This window comes from Diceros bicornis, chromosome 2, assembly GCF_020826845.1.
Source record: "Diceros bicornis minor isolate mBicDic1 chromosome 2, mDicBic1.mat.cur, whole genome shotgun sequence".
Lineage (NCBI taxonomy): Eukaryota > Metazoa > Chordata > Mammalia > Perissodactyla > Rhinocerotidae > Diceros > Diceros bicornis.
The window spans coordinates 41,724,277-41,745,406 of record NC_080741.1 but is presented as its reverse complement, the minus strand read 5'-3'; the positions used below and the strand labels follow the sequence as shown (position 1 = coordinate 41,745,406).

Genomic DNA, 21,130 nt, shown 5'->3' with positions numbered 1-21,130 from the left:
AAGCATTATACTGATATGAAGGATTAGTATCACTGTCTAGAAATGTCTATTTCAGCAACAAGAGTTTATGTTGAAAGTCTCTTTGGCAATAGGATTTTTAGGCTATTAAATGAGATTTATGAAGGTCAAAGCCCTAGACCAACACTTGATGCATAATATGAGTTCAGTAAATGAAGTTTAGAGTAATGTAATCAAGTAGGCACATGAATATTATGTGTAAATCCCATGCCACTATATGATAGGCTTGCTGTTTCATCTACCTGGTTGTAGTTCTTGCAAGGAAATTATATTGAAAGTTCCTTAAAGGGGCTCCTGAGTGAGGAAATGTGAACTCTGAGCTCCTCTGATGGCTGTTGGAAAGCCTGGGGCAGTGAGGATAGTCCTCTGCAGACCATCCCCTTTCAGGAAAGGCTCAAAAGACCTTGCTGTCATCAACTCACTGTAATCCAGCAGGGAATGGAAAACTCACTTCACCAGACTGAGGTCAGGTAGCAAGAAGGCTAGGGAGTTTGGGGAAGTCCTAGAAAATAGGGGATGCTGAGAGCATCCTTTGCTGGCAACCATGAGAAACAGATCTCTCCAAAGAAAGGTTGACTGGTTTGTATGTCCTTGAATTGGGACAGACTTAGAGTTACCAGGCCAAATGGGGACTATGTGTATAAGGAGCAAAAATACTCCAATATTTCTCCTTCTCCTCATGCCCCAGAATTCCAAGGGCTTCTTGGGGGCAGAGTTGTTGGAGGTGAGTTAACTGTTGGAGGCCTTCTTCGGCCTCAGAGTTGGATAGGAGACCCCCGGGGCTGGCAGCAGCTTGGTGTGCTGTGGACAGTCCTGGGAGGACAGGCTCTGTTCCAGCCTGGGTGGATGTTCTAGGACCATCTCTTCTCAGTCTGGGCTCTCCCTTAAATCAAAAGACATGGTACTTGTTTAGAGCTCGGCACACCTATGACCTCACATGGCCGGTGCTCTCAACAGTCATGTGAGGTATGTGTGGCTGTTGTTGGCACTGCACCTTACAGATGAGGAAACTAAGCCTAGATGGGAAAGTCAACCAGTGAGGGGTAGAGCTGGAACTCAAACCCAAGGGTTCTTTCTATAGTCACAGGTTGCTTCCTCTCTTTAGAAGCTTCCATTTTGGAGAGCTACAGGGAAAAGGGTGAAGATGTGTCAGCAAGCAGAAGGGAGGAGCTAGTCCCTATCATTTAAATCATTAAAAGCCTGGCAAGTGTAGTTAAATACTTAAAGCAGTTGAAATATTTAAAGCAGTCAGAGGAGGCATTAATAAAATATCAAAATCAAAGGGCACAGAAGCAGAGCCATATTATGTTACCTATTAATCTGGGGTGACCCACCTCAAGAAGAGATTTGCTGTCTGCCCTAAAACCGTCTTTCTATCCAAAGGAAGGGCACAGAATCCCCAAAGTGGGTCTTGAACTCCTAAACTCATAGCTTTTAAAGAATCCTATGGCCTATTTCATTTTGTTATGGAGGCAATGGAAAATATCCTAGTCCACACTTTTCCCTGCAGCCAGATCTCCAGCAGACAAGTAAGTTCCAGCAACTCAGTGAAGGAAGGTTGATGATTGACAGTGGCTGAACTTCTGATACTTCAGCCAAGACAGCACCCATCCCGCTGTCTTGGGCCTGTGTGACAATTCCTGTCTTTCCTGTCTGAGAAGATGCAGAATTACATGTCAAGTAGTACTTTTCGCAAATCTGAAAGGAGTAGTGACATGGTGAGACAGGAATGACCCTCGTTCTGTGAAGGCTTTTGTAACTAACAGCCTTGAGGACACTAAGTGGGCAGCCAGATTACTGTTAAATGGAAAGAGGAGGGTCTGGGGGTTGATGTGAGAAGCCTATATGTGATAGGTTGTTGTCCAGGGGTTACTTCATTCCCAGAGCCCAGGAAGACATGCTAGGAGGAAATGGGCACAGGTTGGGTATTTTTCAATGGGGCCCAGTTGGGCAATTTGAGTGGGACAGTGCACCACTTTGCATGTCTGTCCTGGGTTTGGCATCCCTGGACCTACCTACTAAAGGCCAGTAGAGCATTGGGTCATTATAGTAGACAACCAAAAACACCCACATGCATTTCCAGATGACTTCTTGAGGGCCTCCCCTGCCAGTTGAGAACCACAGGCAGATTTGCCCCTATGTCCATGGGGGAATGGGAGTGCAAGTCTGGAAACCTCCATGACTTTTTTATTGAAGATCCTCAAGGTCAAAATTGACCAGCAGACTGTCTCACCAGAATTGCTCAGGCATAACAATATGGACTCTCTAGGTCTCTGACTACTCTAAGATTTGTTACAAAGTTTTCATTAGTAATCAAAATAATTTAAAATAATCTGCTAAATGTGAATGTTCAATACTACTTCCATATCTTCCAGTTCTCTTTTACTTCTTGTCTCCATAGATACATACCATGGAGTACAATACGAAGGGTTTTGTTAGTCACGGTTACTACTCTTTACCCCTATTTTCTTTATTTGCAGGGCCTATGTGCTCCGTTTCTGGATCCTGCAGAGTATTCCACTGGGTGAACAGTCTACAGCCCAACACTTATCTTGGGACTCTGAGTGAGCCCCAGGCCACATGGAGAGATCTGTGGGCTTCCAGAGTCACAGTGTAGGCTGGTCAGAAAGTACCTCAGAATGACAGCTCTCCAACCAGAAGCTGTGGTTATCATAATGAGCCAAGCCATGTCTCAATTCGTAGTTCCACTGAATTTTCTCTAAATGAGCTCATGATAAATATTGACTTGTCACTGCATGTAATTTATGTTGTGTTTGGTTTTTTGCAGACATTTATGGTGTTGAACAAAAAGAGAACAATCTACCGCTTCAGTGCCAAACGTGCCTTGTTCATTTTTGGGCCTTTCAATTCAATCCGAAGTTTAGCCATTAGAATCTCAGTCCATTCATATCCTTTTGTTGCATCTTTTAGTAAGTCTAGGTCATGTGAAAAGTGCATGAGCACTAGGGTGTTCACACGTTTGTTGAGTGGAAACAGCTCATTTTTTCAACTAATACTGGCTGAGTGCCTATTGCTACATGGCAAGGGCTGTGTTAGTGCTGGGGGTGAGCAAGGCATGACCTGTGCTCTGGGGTCCTTTGGCTTCAGAAGGAGATGGGTCAAAAGGCAGGCAATTTCCATTTCTTTAGTGAGATGGGCAGTCTGGAAGTGGTAGTGTGGAGAGGCACTGCTGTGTTTTGGAGGCATCAAGGATGGCTTCCTGGAGAAAGGAACATCTAAGCTGAGACCGAAACAAAGGTTGTAAACTGGCAACCTGTGCACTGTGTGTAGCTGGTAAATGTGTTGTGTTGGAGCTACACAGTGTTTAAAACTTTTTGGAAACACTCTCTAATGTTAAAAGTCCAGATTTCCAGCTTCTTTTGAAAAACGGAAGCTCTGTTAAGGCCAGGCCTGCATTCCTACCTGGCAAAAATCTGTGTAGTAAGAAACTGCTGCCTTTTTAGAGGGGATCTGCAAGCTCTGTTTTACCACATCTCCACCCCTCCCTGTGACACAACATCAGCCCATTTCACCCATTTATATGACTGGCTGGGCTCTTAAGACTTCGAGTTTGCAAACTCAATCTTAAAGGCTAAAGACAAGTAGGAATTATTGAGTGTGTCTGATGTGTGCAGGAGGTGGGGAGGCAGTAGGCAGTTTTAGACTGGGGGCAGCGAAAAAGACATGGATTGGTAGACAGAATGAAGTATCGAGGAGGATGGGAAGGAGTAACTGTTCAGATTGGGTTTCCTAGAAGCAGATCCCGAGACGGAGATTCTTATTTAAAGTGATGTAGTAGGGGAGTGCTCTCTGGAGAGGGAAAACGGAAAGCAGCACGGGGCAAAAAGAGGAGCCAAACAAAGATGGGCTCTCAGCTGAGCCTGTGTCAGCCTGAGCCCACGGGAAGCTCCCAAGCACGAATTATGTCACAGAGCTGGCCCGCCTGGAGGCAAGGGGCCAGATTTTTGTAAGTCTGTCAGTCAGACATGTGGAAGGGGGTTGTAGCCCTCCAGGTGAGGAGGCTGCCATTGGCTGAGGACAGTTCTTCCGGGGAGGGGACAGCTGTGAGTTGTTCTCAGTCAACACACAATTAGAGGACAGGTGCACCTGCAGAAAAGGAGACCTGGAGGGACTCCCACCGCCTCCACTACAACAACTAATGACCATCCTGCAGTGTAGCTGCCTTAACGGATGCTGGTCACATTGTTCAGCATGTTCATCATCTGCACCGTCATTGTCAACTGCGTGTTCATGGCCACAGCTAGTGGGAAGGACAAGAGTACTATAGATACCGACAGTGCTGAGTAAGTGTTTGTCCTGCACTCATCTGTCCTAAGTTTGTAAACAAATAGACCTAAAAGAATTATGATTACATCAGAGTTTAGGCAGAAAAAGAAAAAATCATCCATAATCCCAGCCCCTCAACACAAATGCTGGCAGAGTCAGTTTTATTTTGTATATATATTTTTACAATTGTCTTTAAAGGCCATTTAAAATTACATTTGTAATAAACAGCACACATACAAATTTTATGTCTAGCTTTTAAGTGGTTTTCTTTGTGCTTACATAGGCTTTGTAGGAGTCCATTTTGATGGCTGTACAATATTTTGTCGAGTGAATTAACCGTAATTTTCTTAACCACTCTAGTATTTTACTATTATAAATAGCATTGCAACAAGCATCTGTTTGCATAAAGCTACTTTTTATGTATCAATTTACTCTGCCATAAGCACTATATTCTAATAACCAGTCATACTACATTTTTTCCAGCATTAGTTTTTTTTTTCATTAATTTATGAAGTTAAAAATATTTGCATTTCCTTAATTTCCAGATGAGTTGGACGTTTTTTGTTTTAGTTCATGAATTGTGTATTCCCTTCTTTGCCAATGTATCTTTTTTTTTCCTGGTCAGTTTGAGTGAATTCTTTGTATAACTAAAATATTAACTTTTTGTAATTTTTAATTGGCTAATTAGACATATAAGTTAATTTTTTAAACTTAGAAAGTTCTATATTTTGATAAATATTCTCTTATATTGTGCTAGTTTTTCTGGTTTAACACATTTACTTTAGTCTTTCAGGAGTATATTGAGTAATAAACTGAATAGATAATAAGAGACCATTTATTTCGATCACATATTTAACTATGTGATAGAAACCACCATGTCAACACCCAGGACATTCCAGCCACTCCAAAAAGTTTCCTCATCCTGTTTGTAGTCAATCTCCTACTTCCCACTCCCAACCCCAGGCAAATACTGATATGCTTGCTGTTTCTCTAGTCTAGTTTTGCCTTTTCTAGAATTTCATATAATTCTACATACCACAATGGACACCTCTGGGAATAGAAACCATCCTGGCAGGATCACTGGGGAAAATGGTTTCTCCTTTGGAGAGTTGGCTATTCCATGTGAGGAGCTAACTGAGAGTGCAGCGGCTACTGCTCATTGTTTACTACGGCATCCCCCGAAGCCTTTGTGGTCAACAGAGTGGGACCTATGGAGGAGACAGATCTGGGACGGGGCATTTCTCCCTTAGCAGTGGTTTGCCCTACCCAGCACTTCTTGCGAGATGCGAGTCCTCTCTTCCCATTAACGGGAAGCAGTGGCCCAACTGGAAGCTACTTTGCTTGAAGGCCATTTTCACTATTAAAAGACTCATAAGGCAGAGATATGAAAGAAGCTTCATCTAGGCTGTAGGGAATCAGAGAGGCTGGGGGTAGGGGTCAGGGGTAGGAGAAGCAGCTGCTCTCACCTGGCAGCATTTGGATGGCAGAGGATGCATGAAAATGGGGGGTGAGAGGAGCCTGTTAAAAATGTCCTCGTAAAAGGAGGCATGCAGCTGAGTGGTTAGGCCTATAGGGGAGAGTTTCTTCAGTTTTCTTCGGGTAGAAAACTTTTAAATGGGTAAATTGGTTCCATATTAATAGCTCTCAGAGAATGAACACAGAAGTCCTCTAGGACAGGCAGCGCTGTTCTGTTAACCTAGCTGGACACCACCCATGGCCCTGACTGGATGCCCTAACTATGCTTGAACTGATAGTGACACACTCCAGAGGACCTCATTTGCCTGGTGGGTTGGGGCCTCCTTAGCATGGAGCTCCCAAGCCCTGCTTCCTGCTGGTGGGCTACTCCATATCAGAGGTCATCTTGGTTTGCCTGTCCCACCATTGGCCAGGCTTCTGCTGGAAAAGAGAAAATGGTGGGGGTGGGAGGTGGGAGGCTAGATGGCCAGGCAGACGTAGCAGTCAGGGGCTGCTGTCTTATTTGTTTGAGATCTAGAAGAAGATTTGTAAAATCCCGCATATCTGTGATTACAGCCTTGTTTCAAAATACCCATAACTTTATAAATTATACCTGAGTTTAAAAGATGATATTTCAGGGCAGGTATTAATTAATCTGCTGTGTTCATTTGTCACCTAAAAGGTGAGCAGCTTAGAAAAAGGCTGAAGCAGAGAGGAGCTTTTGCCTATGGCAGCCTCATGAGCATTTCTGCTCTTGGACTTGGCTGCTTTAGGATTTTTCAAGTTCCCAAGACCTTAATTCATTAGCTTTGAGGGCTAACAATAGCTGGATATTCTACCAGAAAAGGTTCTCTTCTTTTACTCTGAATCAACAGATTGTTTGAATTGATTGTTTCTGTCCCCAAATTGGAACCAGTGTGTGTGTGTTGTGTGTGTGTGTGTGTGTCTGCACGTACACACAGATGCAGCATTTTTGACAGCTTGGGATTATAACAAGAGAGAGAGGATATTGTGGGGGGTTTTGGAGGAGGAGGAAGAGGAAGAAGGGAAATACATTATAGGACAGAACATGATAAAGGATTCAGGGAAGAAAATGGAAATAGTTTTTTAAAAAATTGTGGTAAAGCAGACATTACACAAAATTTACCATCTTAACCATTTTTAAGTGTAAAGTTCAATGATATTAAGTACCAAATAGTTGTGCAACCATTACCACCATCCATCTCCAAAACTCTTTTCATCTTGCGACACAAACTCTGCACCCATTAAACAATAACTGTCTATTCTGCCCTCCCCTCCAGTCCCTGGCAACCACCATTCTACTTTCTGTCTCTATGTATTTGACTATTCTAGGTGCCTCATACAAGTGGAATCATACAGTGTTTGTTTTTTTGTAACTGGTCTATTTTTCTTAGCATAATGGCCTCAAGGTTCATCTGTATCATAGCATGCGACAGAATTTCCTTTCTTTTTAAGGCTGAATAATATTCCGTTGTATGTATATACCACCTTTTATTGAGCTATTTATCTGTCAATGGACATGTGGGTTGCTTCCACCTCTTGGTTATTGTGAATAGTGCTGCTATGAATGTGAGTGTGCAAATAACTCTTGGAGACCCTGCTTTCAATTCTTCTGTATATATACCCAGAAGTGGGATTACTAGATTATATTGTAATTCTATTTTTAATTTTTTGAAAAACCTCCATACTGTTTTTCATAGTGGTTGCACCATTTTACAATCCTACCAATAGTGCACAAGTGTTCCAATTTCTCCACATCCTCACCAACACTAGTTATTTTCTGTTTTTTTAAAAGTAGCCATCCTAATGAGTATGAGATGATATCTCATTGTGGTTTTAGTTTGCATTTCCTTGATGATTAGTGATATTAAACATCTTTTCATATGCTTGTTGGCCATTTGTATATCATCTTTGGAGAAGTGTCTGTTCAAGTCATTTGACCCTTTTTAAATTGGATTATTTGATTTTTTGTTGTTGAGTTATAGGGGTTCTGTATATATTCTGGATATGAACCTCTCATCAGATATATGATTTGCAAATATTTTCTTCTAGGAGTTTTATAGTTTCTGGTCTTACATTTAGCTCTTTCATCCATTTTGAGTTAATTTTTTGTATGTGGTGTAATTTTGTACTTCATTCTTTTGCATGTGGATATTGAGCTTTCCCAACACCATTTGTTGAAAAGACTGTCCTTTTTTCATTGCATGGTCTTGGCACCCTTGTTGAAAGTCATTTGACCATATATATGAGGGCATATTCTGGGCTCTCTATTCTATTCCAGTGGTCTTTTTGTCTGTCTTTATGCCAGTACCGCACTGTTTTGATTACTTTAGCTTTGTGATAAGTTTTGATATAAGAAAGTGTGAGATCTCCAACTGTGTTCTTTTTTTTTTTAAGATTGCTTTGGCTATTATTAATATTTGACAATATTAAGTCTTCTAATCCATGAATATGGGATGTGGAAAGATTCAGTTTTTAGCCTCGTCATTCACTCTCTTGGTTCCTTTGCCGTTGTCCCCTTCTGTACATCAGAGTGACAACTCTAGAATAGCGGTGACAAACTACAACCCCCAGTCCTAGGGCCACATATTGTCTGAAACTACTTTCAAGAATATGGCCATGACACTAGGCATTGAAAATCAGTTTTACAACTTTATCCATGGGCTTGTTTCTAAACAGAAATTCTAAAAACAAAAACTTCCTTGAGGAGTTTGCCTTTCTGAACTCTGGTTTGCTGAAGACCAGAATGTTAAATGTGAAGTTGAAATGGAATAAAACCTCATTAATATCAGATAAGACAGATGGGCTCTCTGCTTTTCACATGACTTATCATGTTCCCTCTTGTTCTGATTGATTTGCTTTGTAGGTATGTCTTCACTGGGATTTATATTTTTGAAGCTTTGATAAAAATATTGGCAAGAGGTTTTATTCTGGATGAGTTTTCTTTCCTTCGAGATCCATGGAACTGGCTGGACTCCATTGTCATTGCAACAGCGTAAGAATGTTAAAGGTCTTTATTGAAGAGACTTGGGGTAGGAAAGGAGCACCTTGTGTCACATCAGGGCTCTGTGTGGATCCATGTGAGCGGCTGAGTATGGCCTAATAAGGCCTAGAGGTCTGAATACAGTGTTGGCTGGCCCTGAACAGCATCATGCAGCCAGTTGGCCAGAGGCTTCCATGCACAAATTCACTTCTAGGTCAACACTCATGCTTTCATTCCTTCAGCCATTCACTCACCAAACACTGGCCTGTTATGGGCCAGGCTCTGTGAAAGATACAGGGGTTGTGATAATGAAAAAAAAATCATACATGGTTCTCATCCTCTTGAAGCTCATAGTCCAGAGGGGAAGAGAAACAATTAATGACCATTGCAATCTGGTAGGGTGAGTGCTAGGATAGGAGTTGTGCATGTATTGGGCTGTCAGAGCACGTAGGAGGAACCAAGGAATCTAAAAAGTCTTTCACTATTATAAGGTCACAAAGAGTTTCTCCCCTGTTTTCTTCTAGAAGTTTTATAATTTTGATTCTTTTGTTTAAGTCCACGGTCCATTTTGAGTTAACTATTTTGTATGGCATAAGGCGAGAGCTGAAGTTCTTCCTGAAGGAGAGGACATCAATTTAGAATCATGAGATGGAGTCAGCAAAATAAAAAACAAGAACAATGGCCCGTTGGCAGCACAATAATAATAAACCTAACATTACTTAATTTGTGCCAGCCATTGTTTCAAGCACTTTGCTTATATTTTTCTATTTAATATTCACAAAAGCCCTTTGAGGTAGCTGCTATTAATTTTAGAGTTTTACATTTGAAGTTCAATGGTTGAGTTATTGAAAGGTGGTGTTGTGCAGTGGTGAAGAGTGCAGGCTCTGGAGCCAGACTACCTAGGTTCCTTTTGGGCTTGGCCATGTGGTAAGACCTTAGGGAAGTGCACTGGGGCCTGCGACTTGGCAACCAGCCAATAAATGTTTGAGTTGATTTCTTTTATCCACGGATATAGCCACAATTGAATGGACTATTTCAAAGAATCCTCATCTATGTCCAAGTATAAAAATTAGTTGAGAACAACTTCCTATGCAATCTATGGTCCATAGCAATAGAGAGTGGTATTTCCAGACCCTGAGATTAAGATGGGGCTGGGAAGGCGAGGCTGCAGACTTCACCTTGGTGGACACAGGCCCCAGGCCGTGCTTACTTGTGGCCTTTGCAGAGATTTCCCTGTGCTTTGTCTTGTAGGTTTGTATCATATTTGCCAAGTATCAATGTCAGCGGGATCAGTCTGTCGTCCCTGCGTACCTTTCGAGTCTTCAGAGCTTTGAAAGCAATTTCGGTAGTTTCAGGTAAGTCACTCTAACTTTCAACACTGGCTCTTAGCAGGAGGGAATGCTCTTTCATAGTTAAAATTTCTCAATATGTCTAGTAAAACAAAAACAAACAAACTCTACTTTGCTCATTTATTTGATCATTCAACAAATATGTATTGAGCACCTAATACGTCCAGGCACTGTGCTAGCTGTTTGGGATGTATCAGTGAGCAAACAGACAAAGATCCCTGCCCTCATGCAGTTTACAATCTAGGTGAGGAATGGGGAGACAGACACTAAGCAATAACTATAATTAATAAATAAATTATATAGCATGTTAGAAAGTGATATGTGCATGGAAAAATAAAATGTAAAAGTTGACAGCATGAGGGCTACTGGAAGTCACAGGGGTTAGGGGAAGCAGGTTGCTATTTTAAATAGAATGGTCAGAATAGGTGTCACTGAGAAGGTGAGATGTGAACAGATTTTGAGGCAGTGAGAGAGTTTCACAAGCAGATATATGGGAAAGAGTGTTCTGAGCATGGAAACAGCCAGTCAGAAGACTGGAGTATAGGAAACATATGAATGTGGCTGGAGCAGACAGAATGAGGGTCCAGGTGGTAGAGTTGGGACCACAGAGGTGAAGGAGAGGCATGTAAGCACTGGGAGGACTTGGGCGTTGCTCTGAGAAAAATGGGAGCCATGTAGGGGTTTGAGCAGAGGAGTAACATGGTCTGACTCATGTTTCAAAAGGCTTACTCTGGCTGTTGTGTGGGAAATAGAACATGAGGGATCAAAGGCAGAAGCAGGAAGACCAGATAGGAGGCATGGTGGTCACCATGGAAATGTGCTGCTCAGATCTCCTGCTCTAGGGAGCACAGTTGACTAATGGTTCCAGCTGCCACCTCTTTGGGTTCACCACCGCATTCATGCCAAGATCATGCTTTCCCTGCATGTCAGGGGCACTAGTGCAGGCCTATTCCTGAAGGACATGGGACTCCTCTAATGGGGGACTTTGGCTCAGGGGCTCCCCAGCAACCTGGTTGACACTTTCTCATAGCAGCACTACAGTCTGAGGTGCTTCCTGTCCAAGCTTGCTTCCTTCCCACTCTCCTTTCCCAGATGTCAGCCCTGAGTCACAGTCTGAGGTTCTCCTTGCCAACTCTACTCCCTCCTCCTTATTCTTCACAGGCATTTCACCCCATAAATCTCTCGCACATCTGATCCCAGAGTATCTGCTTCTCAGAGAACCCAAACTGATGCAAGAGGCCACTGCCATAATCCAAGCAAGAGATTGCGGTGCTCTCAGATCAGGTGGTGGTAGAGGAGTTGTTGGACAGTGATCAGATTCTGTATAAATTCGAAGGTAGAAACATAGGATTTCCTGATAGGTCGATTGTATGTGTGGTGTGAGCAAAAGAAAAGAGTCAAGAATGAGTAGAGGTTTTTGGCCTGAATGACTGGAAAGATAGAGTTGTCATTGACTGAGCTAGGGAAGGCTGTGAGAGGAGCAGGTCTTGGGGTTCAGATTAGGAATTAGCTTTGGACGTGTTCTGTTTAAGATGGCTTTGAAACATCCAAGTGAAAGTATCAAGTAGGCAATTAGATTTACGAGTCTGGAGTTCCAGGGAGCAGTCTGGGCTGGAGATATCATTTTGGAAATCATGAGCCTATAGATGATATTTAGAGCCGTGAAATCTGATGAGATCACCAAGAAAGTGAGCAAAGATGGAGAATAGAAAAAGACCAGGGACCGAGTCCCAGGGCACTGCAACCTTAAAGGGAGGGCAGAAGAGGAGCAACCAGCAAAAGAGATGAGCAGGAGCCACCAGAGAAGTGGGAAGGAAGGAAAATGTGGTCTCCTGGAAGCCAGGTAAGGAAGGTGCTCTGTGAATCAGGATGAAGCTAAGGATGGGTTGTGAATATGAATTCCAGTTTATCAAAAATAAGGTTATTATGGCAGATCCTTTTCCTCTTCTTCCTCTTTCCTATCTTTCTTTTACAAAAAAAAAAAAATTTTATTAAAAAATATTCCCTCTCTGGAGTCCTTTCTCTCCTCCCTTCTTCTTCTCTCCTTTTCTAGTCTCTTCTGTCAATGGCTTAGCTCCAATACCAAAACTACAGGCAATTTGGATCTTTTCAAACAGAAGTGTGGGTTATTTTTTGAAACTCCAGAAAAGCAATTGCATACTGATAAAGAAACTGGCAGTCAGAAGGACACTTAGATAGAATTTGTGCCTCCTCCTGCTTCTCTTCCTGTTTTGCAAGGTTGACCTTGGTTTCCCAGATGAATTTGGGGGCTTTCTGCATGAGCTGGGTCCCTCGTATTTTCATACAGGTAAAATATACATTCAGGCAGTCACTTAGTAGCCTTAGTGTCTCCTTCTTCTTCTCTAAGCAGGTGAACATAGTCTCCATTTTGACTCATGAACACATGAGACCCCTGGATACTTTTTGGAAGTAAAGGTGTGAGGTACAATCTTCTATGGGACTATGTAAAAATTACTCAGGAATCACAACTATCTTTCATCCAACTCTTGTTGCTTTAGAGAAGACTCTAGCCTCTTTTTATAGATTAAAATCAAGCTTGGTTGAAGTGTATTATCTTCCTGTTTGGCTGCAATTGGGGACATAGTGAATGTCCCAGTTTGGCCTCAAGGCTCCTCCCCATGTGGTCTCACCCTTTGTGGGAATGTCATCCAATGCAGGCTTAGCCTCCCATTGGATGCTACCTTGTGTTCTCAAGTCTACTGTCCATGGTCTACAGTGGTCAATTGAAACTTTGTCACTTAGTGTCATCTCACACGTTACAATTCACATCCGGTTGTTTATCTCTCCAGCTGTGTTGGGAGCAGAGCCCATAACTCAGTGGTGAGCTGGGGCTGACTTGTTCTGGATCCCCAGCAAGCTATGCACATCTTTTTCCAACTCTGCATCCAGGGATGTCATGTTGGTAGATTGAAACCAGCTGGGGGAGAGGGGTGTATGGAGGGAGAAGAGGAATCTGCACTACGGAATTCAGCAAACAAGAAAATCTGTAAATGCTACAAATGAAGATTTACGCCCCCCCCCACCCTCCCTATTCCCCCTACTCCCTACTCAGAGAGCTGATTTTAAATATTTACCAGCATACTACAAGATTATATCCTTCTTATTTTGTAACTTTGACAGCCTAACAGTGTGCCATGGACACAGTAAGACCTTAGTAAATATTTCTTGAATGAATGAAAAATAAATCCTATTATAACTAGTAATCTAAGTTTTTTTCCTAGGACATCCTCGAATTTGGATCCAGACAAAGCTCCTCCTTCCAGCTCCCTGCCCCTCCATTTAGCTATGTCTCATGGCACCTCAAATACCTTGTAATAGGTAGTGACTAGTAAAAGTTAAATACAGCTCTAACTCCTTCTCTAGAGCAGCTTCACTTTGGCCTTAATGCTGTATGTGACCCCCAGCTGTGGAGGTACCTGCACAGCTGTCATCAAGTTATGCCCTATGCCTGTGTGGCATGTTTCTTCTCAGAGTCTTGTCATTTTCTCTTCAGAGCAACCCCGTGACAGATGTAGGGCAGGGTGAAGAGGCTGAGTCCTAGACTGGTGGACCACTTGATGACATATACCTTCTAAGGCACAGAGTTGGAACTAGAACTCATGGCATCAGAATCCTAGGTCAGGCCAGTTTCCAATTCCAGCCTACGATCAGGAAGGCCTTGGCTGCTCCCTACTGTGTCTGCCCCTTGCCTCTGTCTGGTGTATGTGTGCTTAGGGGCATCTCCCCACACCTGTTCTCCTCCTCAGGTTTGAAGGTCATTGTTGGGGCCTTGCTGCGCTCTGTGAAGAAGCTTGTCAACGTGATGATCCTGACTCTCTTTTGCCTCAGCATTTTCGCCCTGGTAGGTCAGCAGCTCTTCATGGGAAACCTGAACCAGAGATGTGTCAGGAAGACCTGTGAGAATATCAATAACCTTGACGGTAAATACCCCACCTTTCACTCCTTGGTTTATGCATGGTTAACTTTTGTTTATCCCCACTCATACTATCTGCATATCTGCCTTACAAAGTCTCTGAGGAGCAAGGGATGACTTCAGCCATCCAGGGTTCTCAGATAGACAGAAGCATTTCTTGGAGAATTGACTCATTCTTTGGGTTTCCATGGAGAAGGAAAAGCCCGAAGCCACATCCACAAAAGCGGTGTCAGCTCCCATCCTTTCCCACGTAGATCTCTGCCCACTTCTTTGTCATGTTTTGCAGAAGCCTTCAGAATGCCTGGATTTGGCCAAAGGGAACGAGCAACTTCCCAGCCCCCTTCTTGAGTATTTTCTCCAATAATATCACTTCTTTCTATGCCGCATCCTCTCCACACTAAAGTTGACCCTACACCAATTTGATGTGTCCTGAATCTCATGTGGCTATACTTTCTCCATGTCTTTCTTGGTTTATGAGCTTCTCCTGGGCTAAGTCTGTGTCCGGCTTCCCTCAGGAGGTGGTCTCTGGTTCAGTTTTATGTACTGAGGGGCAAAGTGGCGATGGTGGCACAGCTTCCTCCTCCTACTTCTCCTTCCTTCTTCTTTTCCCTCCTTTTCTCTTCCTCCTTCCTGAGGGCTTAGGTCCAGTTCCTCTCTGGACATCCACTTTGATCATTTTAGAGAATTCTGAACCATCTGATTCAAACATAATCTGATGTATTTGCTATTCTTTTTCATTTCAGTGTTTTTTTAAAACCTGAATTTATGATTCTTCCCTTCTCAGACTATTGCTTTGAAAAGAAAGGTTCCACTGAATTCAAAATGTGTGGTGCCTGGCAGGGTAGCAGGTAAGAGGCTTATACTCTTCATTTTTCTTCCAACCAGAACATCTCTAGACGTTTTGAAGTGATGTGGCAAACAGTCTTCATCTATGACTTGTGGAAGCAGTGATGATAGTTCTCAAACAGTACTAATTATTTCATGTATCTAAGCAAGTTTAGATGTGCATTATTAAATTAATAATAATTTCCAAGTGTTTAGAGCAGCTTTATTCCCCAAGTTATGTTGCATTTGTAGCTTATAAGAAACCTACTGAAAACGTAGTGATATTTTGATTTTATGGAGTGAGTATTCAAGACTTTCAAAGGTAAGAAAGGACATTATAATTGAGAGCCCCATGAAGTCCTTGTTTCCTGTTCAGTGGCCCTGATGCAACATCACCTGAGCATGCTTCTTCTATTTGCTTATCTATTGACTACCACTGCCTCTAATTACACCTACAGTTGTGTGTGTGTTCATACACATTTGCCTCAACAGCTGGTAGCCCTCTGGCCCTTTGAAGATACCCTTCCTTCTTTCAGGATATCAGTGCTCTCTGTGGTGAGAGATTCAATTTAGTGAAGATTTATTGAGTGTATTTCAAATTAAGATAATTTGCTAGGCACAACAATAAAATAGACTACATTCATTCCTCAATAACAAATAAGTATCAACACTTGCACTTGGTACACTTACAGTGTACCAAGCTCTGTGTTAGGCCCAAGGGATACAAATATGAACAAGAGAGCTCTCCCCCCTTGAAATGATATCTTGCAGGGAAGAGAGATGTAGAGTAAATCCTTGAAAGTGTGATGAGTGTTATAAGAAAGACGTGCAGATACTGAGAGAGATAACAGGGGATGTAACTCTGTAAAATTAGAGAAGCCTTCTCTAATGACATCTGTAATGGTCACAGGATCAGATTAGGTCAAATTCACAGGACGTAATAGGCTTTAATCTAATACAAGGTTTACTGAGCTCTCTAGAATGGTCCTTGACAGGACACACTGCACCCACAGTGTTTTCATTTATTGAGAGGCCCAACAGCTGTCACATACAGTGTTTCTTTGACCCCTTATCCTTGCAAGGCAGGTATGGTTACTATAGGCAAAATCCAAGGTGGGGTGGGCCCGCTAGACACACAGAAGCAGCAGCTTTGGTTTCTAACTGGTCTTTATAGTGTCCTTGTCTCTCTAAGTTTGTATGACAGTCATGACTCTCTCAGTCTAGGTATAGTCTCGAAGCTCAGGAATTTGGCAGTAAACCAACACCTAGTACATGACCTTCCACATTGATCATAACATGGCAGTTTCCAAGGAGATGGCAAAACCAAAGTCACCTTCCCAGGCAGGCCTTCATCTGTTTAGGGCCCAGGCCTGGTTTTCAACCTTTGCTCATTGCCTCTTTCCCTGAGGACTAACTAACCTGTGACTACAGCTTGGATCTGAAGCATGAGTAAGAGTTTCTCGTAAGTGAGGACATAGAGCAAATAATTCCAGATAGTAGGAACAGCAAGGTTGAAAGCCTCAGGGCATGTGGACATGTTGGGGATAAGAAGCCCAGCAACTTGTTATGCAGAAGGGCAGGAGACAGGAGCCAACCATGCAGGACTTGGTAGCCCATCAATGCCAAGGATTTTGACCTCGATCACAAAAGAAACAAGACCTGAGCAGATTAGATATGTTTACAGGCCACCATGGTTGCTGTGTGGAGAATGGATGGATAGAGTAGATGAGATAGCCACTTAAGAGCTATGTTAGCACAGATGAGAGTCATTAAGCTATACAGTGGCGGTGAAGAGAAATGGATGGATGAATTCTAAAGACATTCAGGAGACAGAAAGAAAAAGACCTGTGGATTGAAGAGGGAGGGGTGTTGGTGTGCATATGTGTACACAAATTCATGTGTAGGATAGTGGTGGGAAGTGCAGAGGAGAGAAAACTGTTATAGGTGTTTCTCTTGCTTCTGGTGTGAGTGACTGGTGATGCCTTTGCTGAGATGGGAACACTGGAAGAGAGACTTAATCACCTATATAGGTTGATGGAAGGCATATCCAGGGAGAAGGAAATTGAACAAAACAAGGAAATGAGGGAAATTAAGTGTGGTAGTAGGTTCAGACCCAACAGGCTCCTGGAAGATGAGGATATGGGCACTTGGCAGAATTCATTGAGATCTAGTGGGAAAGAGGGCACAATAAATGTCCTCCTTCTGAGTCACCCTAAAGCAAGGCCTACCACTCACCAAGTCCCACTCTGCCCACCAAGCAAACAACCAATCAGCTTGTCAGGACCTCTGATTAAATGTGACTGAACAGCCCAGGCTTACTAGGCATCTGAAAAGAGCCTTTGGTATAAAGGAGGCCGAGATAAAGAAACAGAAAAAGCAACCATTTTCTTAGTCAGTTCAGGCTGCTATAACAAAATACCATAAACTGGGTGGCTTATAAACAACAGAAGTTTATTTCTCACAGTTCTGGAAGCTGGAAGTCCAAGATCAGGGCACTAGCATGGTTGGGTTCTAATGAGGGCCCTCTTTGGGGTTGTAGACTACTGTCTACTCATTGTGTCCTCACATGACGGAGAGAGGGCTAGAGAGCTCTCCTGGGGTCTCTTTTATAAGGCCACTAATCCCAAACCATAAGGGCTCCACCCTCATGACCCAACTACCTCCCAAAGGCCCTACCTCCTAACACCATCACCCTGGGGACTAGGATTTCTACATATGAATTTTAGAGGGACAAACATTCAGTCAGTAAGAACTGTGAACAAACCACAAGAATTCAAGGAACCAAAAAGGGCTTTTAAAGCTTTAAATAGGGTCTTTGGTGAAATTAAGAGAGATATTGTTTACATAAAAACAAAAATAGCTTGTTATGAAAGAGCAACAGTCAGAGAACAAGAAAGATCTTTTTTTTGGTAACATGATTACAAAAACTCAATAATAGAATTAAAAGATAAAGTTGAGGAACTAGCCCAGAAAGTAGCAACAAAAGACAAAGACAGAAAATATGAGAATAAATATTAATCTAGAAGTTCCAACTTTCGACAAAGTAGGAATTCCAGAAATAGAGCACAAAAAGAGCAAAAGGGAGGAAATTAGCAAAGGAATAATACAGAGCATTTTCCTGGGATTAAGGATGCAAGTTCCTCCATGTCCCATAAAGTCCCAACACAATGAATGAAAAAGGACCATGCCAAGTGTATTGTCATGGCATTTCAGAAACTTTGGGCGAAAAGATCATAAAACCGAAGAGAAAAAGAAGGTCACCCACAAAGGAACAAAAATCAAAATGGCATCAGAATTCTCAACAGCAGCACAGCTGAGCAGTGCCTTCATATTTCTAAGGAAAAATGATTTTCAACCCAGAATTCTATTTCTGACCAAACTCTCGATCAACTGTGAAGGTAGAATAAAGATATACTCATGTAAGCAAGGACCACCCAATCTTCTTAAGAAGCTACTTGAGATTTGTTCCAGAAAAATGAAGGAGTGCAACATGGAAAGAGCAACAAACAAGAGCCAAGAAAAAATGTATCCAACCCAGGACAGCTATCGACAGAGGCCATCGACACAATATTTTTCTGTGAAGACTGATGTAAGTAGTGATGAAGTAGGATGGGATGTTGGAGGGCTATCCCTCATCTACCATAACAGGAAGTTAATCAACAAGGACTAAAATTGATAGATCAAATATCAATATAAACATTATATTTGGAGATATGGATGTAAAAGAATTAAAAGTTGTTTAATTTGGGGTGTGTAAACAATGGTTAAAGAATGATAAAATGGTTTTCATTACAAGCCTTTTGGTGCCATGTGATCTTTAAACCACACATAAATTATTTTGATAGAAATACTATATTTATTAAAAAATAAGAAAATACATATGCTGAGTATATCCTATAGATACACTTAGTGATGTGTGCTTTGGTGACGTGGGCAAAGACCTATGTGCAAGATACTCATTGTTTGTACAGTAAAACCCAAATGTTTGTAAAAGCAAAAGACTAACAACCGAAACCTAAATATTCATCATTAGCAGAGCAGGTAGATGAATCAAAGGACTGTAAGACGTGAAAAAAAATGAGATATCTTCTTGTATGCTGATATGGAAAGACCTCCTTGGAGGTCTATGGAAAGACCAGCTTGGAACAAGCTGCCTTGTTCCATGAAGAAAGCAAAGTGCAAGAGAGTGTTCAAAGAATGCTCCCATCTATGTGTTATAGAAGATATGAATAGATATATATGTGCCTCTATATTCATAGAAAACTTCTGGAAAAGTTACAAAAGTAACTGTTAGACTGTTGCCTCTGGGAAGTGGGACTGAGGATTGGGGGAGAGAGGGAGACTTCATATTTATTTTATGCCCTTTTTTACTATTAGTTGTTCACTATGTCACTGCACTTAATTTTTCAATGAAAAACTGCTAATATGAATTTACTAATCAATTTATTTGGAAAGAGTCAATGGGTGCCCAGGTGAGGGTATAGGCTGGGAGGGTTGGCAGACAGGGGGATGGCCACTCTACAAATACTCTTTTCATCCAGGACTTTCGGATATGAGCCCATGGCCCTCAGAAGGACCAATGCCGTGGGGGAAAATGGGAAGCTGGGCTGTGGGGAATGTAATTCTTTCTCTGTTCCCTTGTTTCCAATATCTAGTGCCTGTTCTGAACAATTTGAATGCAACCACACTAATAACAATCCTGACAATAATTTTACGAATTTTGACAACTTTGGATGGTCTTTTCTTGCCATGTTCCGGCTAATGACCCAAGATTCGTGGGAGAAGCTTTATCAACAGGTTACCTATTTATTTTTTCTCTCTCTCCATCACTTATCTATCTATCTATCATTTATTTATAATCTACCATCTATCCTCCAACTTTGTCATCTATTCCTCATCCATAACAGTTGTACTGTTAAATTCTGCTTTAGAAATTCTGTTAGAAACATCAAAAAAAATTTATCAACATGATATTTGGAAGAATAGTGCAAAAAAACTCCTCTTCCTAGATATATTACCCCTCCCCAGATTCCCTACTGCCTGATGTTCCACCACTAGCGCTTCAGTTTTCATGAAGCATTGCTATCTCTCTTGCCTTTTTAAATTTAAAATGTAAATACTCTTGAGAAAGTCATAGTAAAGTCCCTGAGACTTCCATGGGAATGTATGGATGGCATTTCCTCACTGAGAAATAGGGCATCAGGAGTCCCTGGGTGATAAGTGAGGCTGTAGATGGTGCTGTGGGCAGCTGAGCCCACCGGTGCTGGGGGAAGACAATTGCCACTGTAATCTCTGCTTGAGGTGATGGTTACCCCTCTGTGGAAGAAGGCTTCAGACACAAGCGTGTGCTCTGTCCCTTGCAGACTTTGCGTACCTCAGGGCTCTACTCAGTCTTCTTCTTTGTGGTGGTCATCTTCTTGGGCTCTTTCTACCTGATTAACTTAACCTTGGCTGTTGTCACCATGGCTTACGAGGAACAGAACAGGAACGTAGCTGCTGAGACGGAGGCCAAGGAGAAGATGTTCCAGGAAGCCCAGCAGCTGTTAAAGAAGGAGAAGGAGGTAGGGGCTCATGGGGTCTGCTTGGGGGGACCCCAGAGGCCTTGGGGCCTGAGGCTCAAGGGTGCTGTATGAGGCCTGGTTGTAGAGCTCTTTCTACTGGTGCTTTTCTGAGAATTTAAGCCCCTTGCAGACTCTGCTGCTGTCTTTCACTAAGATGTCCAAGCACAGGACTCTTGAGAACAGGGAACACTTGCTCTTGATGCTTTTTGACCTTCTGAAACCTGGCCCTTCTGGACAGATCCCAAATTGCTGGTTAGAGGATAAGACATATGTATACGTAAATTCAGGCTCTGCTCTAGGCTTTCTTGTGGGAATTTGGAGATGTTTGTGTTCAGGGCCTTTGCTTGAGAGGGTTTGGGAAGGCAATAATGGTGGCTGTAGAGATGACAGCCATGATCCTCTCTCCTGTCTTGAAATTCCTGTCATATTTACAGGCCATTCTCATTGTTTCCCTGGTATCTTTACATTTTTCCAGTTCAATTCTAAGATTTTCAGGGCAGGGACCATATTATATGCTCCTTCTTATTCTCCACAGAAATCTGACAGGGACAAGCCCATTGTAAGTGCTTAATATCTGCATCATTGGGCACAAACATTTAGTGAGTGCTTAGCACATGCTGGGCACTGTGCTAAGGGTTAGTGATACAGAGATATGAATGAGTCAACCCTGCCTTTGAGGGCTGCAATCTCCCTGGAC

At 42.4% G+C, this 21,130-nt stretch overlaps 1 protein-coding gene across 1 annotated transcript in view; it reads left to right on the top strand.

Annotated features, from left to right (window-relative positions):
- Nucleotides 1-21,130, top strand: part of SCN11A (sodium voltage-gated channel alpha subunit 11) — a 74,873-nt gene that overhangs the window by 708 nt on the left and 53,035 nt on the right. The window contains exons 2-9 of the mRNA XM_058549418.1: nt 2,807-2,925; nt 4,221-4,322; nt 8,648-8,776; nt 10,016-10,119; nt 13,881-14,054; nt 14,832-14,895; nt 19,528-19,669; nt 20,236-20,433. Of these exons, the coding sequence (XP_058405401.1) occupies nt 2,807-2,925; nt 4,221-4,322; nt 8,648-8,776; nt 10,016-10,119; nt 13,881-14,054; nt 14,832-14,895; nt 19,528-19,669; nt 20,236-20,433 (1,032 nt within the window). The remainder of the gene's footprint in view (nt 1-2,806; nt 2,926-4,220; nt 4,323-8,647; nt 8,777-10,015; nt 10,120-13,880; nt 14,055-14,831; nt 14,896-19,527; nt 19,670-20,235; nt 20,434-21,130) is intronic.